The following is a 4065-nucleotide window of genomic DNA, read 5'->3' on the forward strand; positions in this document are numbered from 1 at the left end:
CTTCCGGGTCCACAAATCAAAACAAACGCACTATGCTGGAACGACGACCACAAGAAACATGCTTAAAAGCAGCTCAAAAGAAAACGGACGGTATAGAAACCAATTGCGTCCAGAGGCACTTGAAAAAAATAGCGTGCATCGGTAATGTGGACCCGTATGAAATACGGCCGTGGAGTGGAAACCCAGACGACCTACCGCCGTTGTCCTACCCCGATATCTTTACGTATCTTGTTTGTGGAGTAAGCGCTAACACTGCGTACCAGTTTCGTGATTACAAGTCGCTGGAGGCAGACATCCAATTTACTAACGGCTGGGTGCAAGATTTGGCTATTTTCAAGCCGCCAAACTGTGAGTACGTCATCATTCAAACCAAGGTAAGTCAGCTGGAGTGCATTGAGTTTAATAGTCATGGTTCACCCCCTACCACAATTAATGTTATACATTTTTCAATGAACTGCTAAAATCTCGTTGCCATATTTTGTGTCCATAATTGTAAAATTGATGCAAACTCCCACATTAATAATCGGACAATATATTACATCCATTTCATAGGCAGGCTTCCCTACAGTCGTGTGAAAGAATTAGCGAATCGTTACATAGCACGTATGTCTGCAAAGTCACTCCATTCGATATTTGTTTGCAATTTCTATAACCTCCAAGACCACCAACGATTATATTATTAAGCTATAAAGAGTGATATGAATATATACAGAACCTACCGGAATAAAAATGCCTGGAGCACACCAACAGATATCTGGAGATGGAAGCGAACTGGATATCAGCTCGTCTCACGGCTGCTATCCAGGCTAGATGCCTTCATTTGGTAAGGTCCTCTATATGAGCTCCCTCATGTTGCTTCCAGGTTGGGAAAGCATAAAAAGACAAACCCTTTTTAAGCGTATTCCTGTGCCGGTCGTGCGATTGAACATTGAAGTACGAACCATGGCTGTTGTGTGTGCCTTCGCTCCTTTTTCGCTTGCGCATTGTTTGGACCCGGAAAATGGCACATCAGGCCAAAATCCTTTCCACGCCCACCCGCGTGACATCACGCTCAGACACATAGGGAGACACAAAGGCCAGAGACACAAGGGGGAATCCAATAAACTAAACATAACTACCACAGAATAAAGTATGAACTAAAAACACAAAACTAAGAAAGCTGGATCAAAATAACCCAGGACCATGACATGGAATATATAAATGATTGGGGAGATAATCTTTCACTCAGAGAACCAAGGTTACAGAGAAACCATATTTTCACTACTGAAAATGACACAGTGGGGTCTAAATCTTCTCACAGTGGTTGGAAAGCATGAAGGAAAATGGTGGAGCAACTTTATTTGTAAAGACTTGCTTTTTTTGCCTGATTGTTGAGTATGAGACTGTCAGCAGGGTGAAAAGAAATAAAAATGAGACTGATTTTCTCCTCAGATGTTGAATTAAAGCACACAGGAAGTGATTGTGAATGCAGGCTCATGTTGGATCATCATGTGAAGTTTACAGGATTCAGACTGGAAATGTGATTTCTCTTTAAGGCTCTAAAAGAGTGCTTTGCTACTTTAAATGCCTTCTCCTTATTTATTTGTCCTGACGGTGAACACTCTTAGTCCACACACACACTTTCAGTTCTTCTTCTACTGTTAATGAAGGAAAAACGAGCTGATTAAACAAGCTCAGTCATTACAAACTTCCTGCTGATGTTTCCATGTGAAGCAGTCGGAGACATTCCTCCGGCTGGACGACATGCTCTGCTTTGATACAAAATAAAGCTCAGATGATTTTCTCTACACTAGTTTATCTCATGACTTTGAATCCTCCTGAAGATACTGACAGTGAAGCACATACATAATACTCCAGCCTTTCAACTCTGATCTTATTTAGTTCTATTAATACACTGAAATCTCATTTGTGTCATGAAGAAAGTCTTTAATCAAACAGAATTCAAATATCAGAAACATTTCATATATGGAGTTAAACATGAATCATTTTTTCAACAATATAAACAGACAAGAAGACAACAACAAACTGCTCCTCCCATTCAACACGTCAGTCCATATCCCAGCAAACTAAATCATCTCCATTGACACCTTCATTGGCAACACCTTTATTTTACCATCAGCTTCAAAATATGGAAACATCCTGTGAGTGAAAGTGTGTGTGAAGGTGTGTATGTGTGTGTTAGTATCAGGATCAGAGAACGACAGCTTTCCTCTGTTCCAGTCCAGATTCACTCTAATCCTCTGGAGCTTCTTCGCAATTGGGAGAGCAGTGTATAGAGCGGATTGTGAGAGTGTGTAGTATTTTCTTAGACTAAACAATATTCCCCATAATCCAAATGTTATGATTCCCTTCCTCTGCACAGACTCTTCAAACACACCCAGTCTCCACCATGTACTGTCTCCAACATCAACATCCCAGCTGTGAGTCCCTGAGTTAAAGCCCTCAGAGGCCAGAACAGGGAGGAGAAAATCAAACCTCTCTGGATTATCAGGAAGCTGCTGCATCTCTTCTCCTCGTCTCACACTGGTCAGATCTTCAGACAGGATGAGCTCTGGATGAGCAGTGTTTGGGTCCAGAATGAGAGGAGTGCAGGAGACCATGTCCTTCATGTTGTTCCAGATGTTGAAGGTCAGGTTGCCCAGGTGTTTGGCCTGGTCTATCAGAGCTCCTGAGGGCAGCTGTGGATCATCCAGCAGGGGGCAGCGCTGGACTCTTTCCACTGCAGCCTTGTAGTTGTGCAGGAATGAGACGTCTTCAGCTCTCAGCTCCTCCTCTGTGGCTCTGACTGTGTCTGAAAGAGCTGCTATCTCTTTGCTCAGAGCCTCCATCTTCTCCTTCATCATCCCACTCTTCTGCTCCTCTTCCTCCCTCAGTGCAGCCAGCCTGGCCTCCTCTTCCTCTGCTAGAAACTGGTGAAGCTTCTTAAACTGCTCCTTAATCTGCCTCTCTGTGTGTCGGGCCTGGACCTTAATGTGTTCTGCTGTTTGATCAAACTTCACTTGAACTTCTTCACAAACCTTTAACTTCTTCTTTAAGGGCTCCAGAGTTTCCTGAAGTTCGTTTTTGTGTTGTTGTGCAACTTCATCGATGGGTCTGAATCTGTGATTGGTGTGATTTTCTGAGTCTATGCAGACGACACACACTGGCTGCTGATGGTCCAGACAGAAGAGTTTGAGTTTCTCAGAGTGCAGACTGCAGAGAGCCTCTGAAGCTCTCTGATCTCTCTCCTGTAAGAACGACTCACACAGGTTCTTTAACGCCAGATTTAAAGGTGGATCATAAAGTGAAATTTCCTTACAAACTGGACACTCGTGTGTTGTTCTCTCTCTCCACCATCTCTTCAGACAGTCTTTACAGAAGCTGTGGCTACATGACAGAAGAACAGGATCTCTGAAGACCTCCTGACAGACCGGACAGCAGAGATCCTCCTCTGATCTGGAAGCCATTGAGTCTGTGAGTGAAGCTGAAAACAGCAGACAGGAAGTACAGTCAGTCCTGGCTCCCCTCCCTCCTCTACTACCTTCACTGAAACTTCCTTTGAGTCGTGTTTTTGCTCAAACTCACATTCAGTGTTTGGAGCATCAGCAGCTTGAAGCAGCAGTGTTGGAGTTTTCCACTTTTCTCTCCTGTAGCTGGACTCACTCAGAGGAAGCTGCTAGTTTGGTCTGAACTCAGTCTGATCGTCTTTGCTTCTCACTTTAATCAGGAAGAGAAACAGCCTGTTTCCTGGTTTTTCTCAATTGAGTCATGTGAGGGGCAGAGCTTCATACACCTTCCTTTTACAAAGTCTGTGCATCTCTCTTTAATTAGGAAGAGGAATGGCAGATGTCTTGGTTTGTTGCAGTTAAATCATGTCAGGGGTGGCGCTTCATTCACCTTCCTTTTATGGAGGCTGTTTCTTCACTCATAAACGAGTTTTCCATACCTCACCTTAGACATTTTACCTGGTTGTAGCTGAGAAAAAGGTTTTGCTTGATTTCACTTGCACAGGCCACAACATAAAAACGTTTTGAATTCATTGAACATTCATTGGTGCAGCTGTTTGTGAGTTTTTTTTAACACTGT

General features: G+C 43.3%; 1 protein-coding gene across 1 annotated transcript; it reads right to left on the reverse strand.

The window, feature by feature from the left end:
• Positions 1-2062: 2062 nt before the first annotated feature.
• On the reverse strand, positions 2063-3686 carry LOC120438964 (nuclear factor 7, ovary-like). Its single transcript, XM_039609576.1, has 2 exons — positions 3565-3686; positions 2063-3463 (listed from the first exon to the last, which is right to left on the reverse strand). The coding sequence occupies exon 2, from the start codon at positions 3444-3446 to the stop codon at positions 2067-2069; it is 1380 nt and encodes a 459-aa protein (XP_039465510.1). The 5' UTR covers positions 3447-3463; positions 3565-3686; the 3' UTR covers positions 2063-2066.
• Between the last annotated feature and the right edge of the window lie 379 nt (positions 3687-4065).

Source organism: Oreochromis aureus, linkage group 3, assembly GCF_013358895.1.
Source record: "Oreochromis aureus strain Israel breed Guangdong linkage group 3, ZZ_aureus, whole genome shotgun sequence".
In the NCBI taxonomy this organism is placed as follows: domain Eukaryota; kingdom Metazoa; phylum Chordata; class Actinopteri; order Cichliformes; family Cichlidae; genus Oreochromis; species Oreochromis aureus.

Excerpts from the sequence above, each read along its gene's own strand:
- LOC120438964 (XM_039609576.1), bottom strand. The coding sequence starts at position 3,446 with ATGGCTTCCAGATCAGAGGAGGATCTCTGCTGTCCGGTCTGTCAGGAG.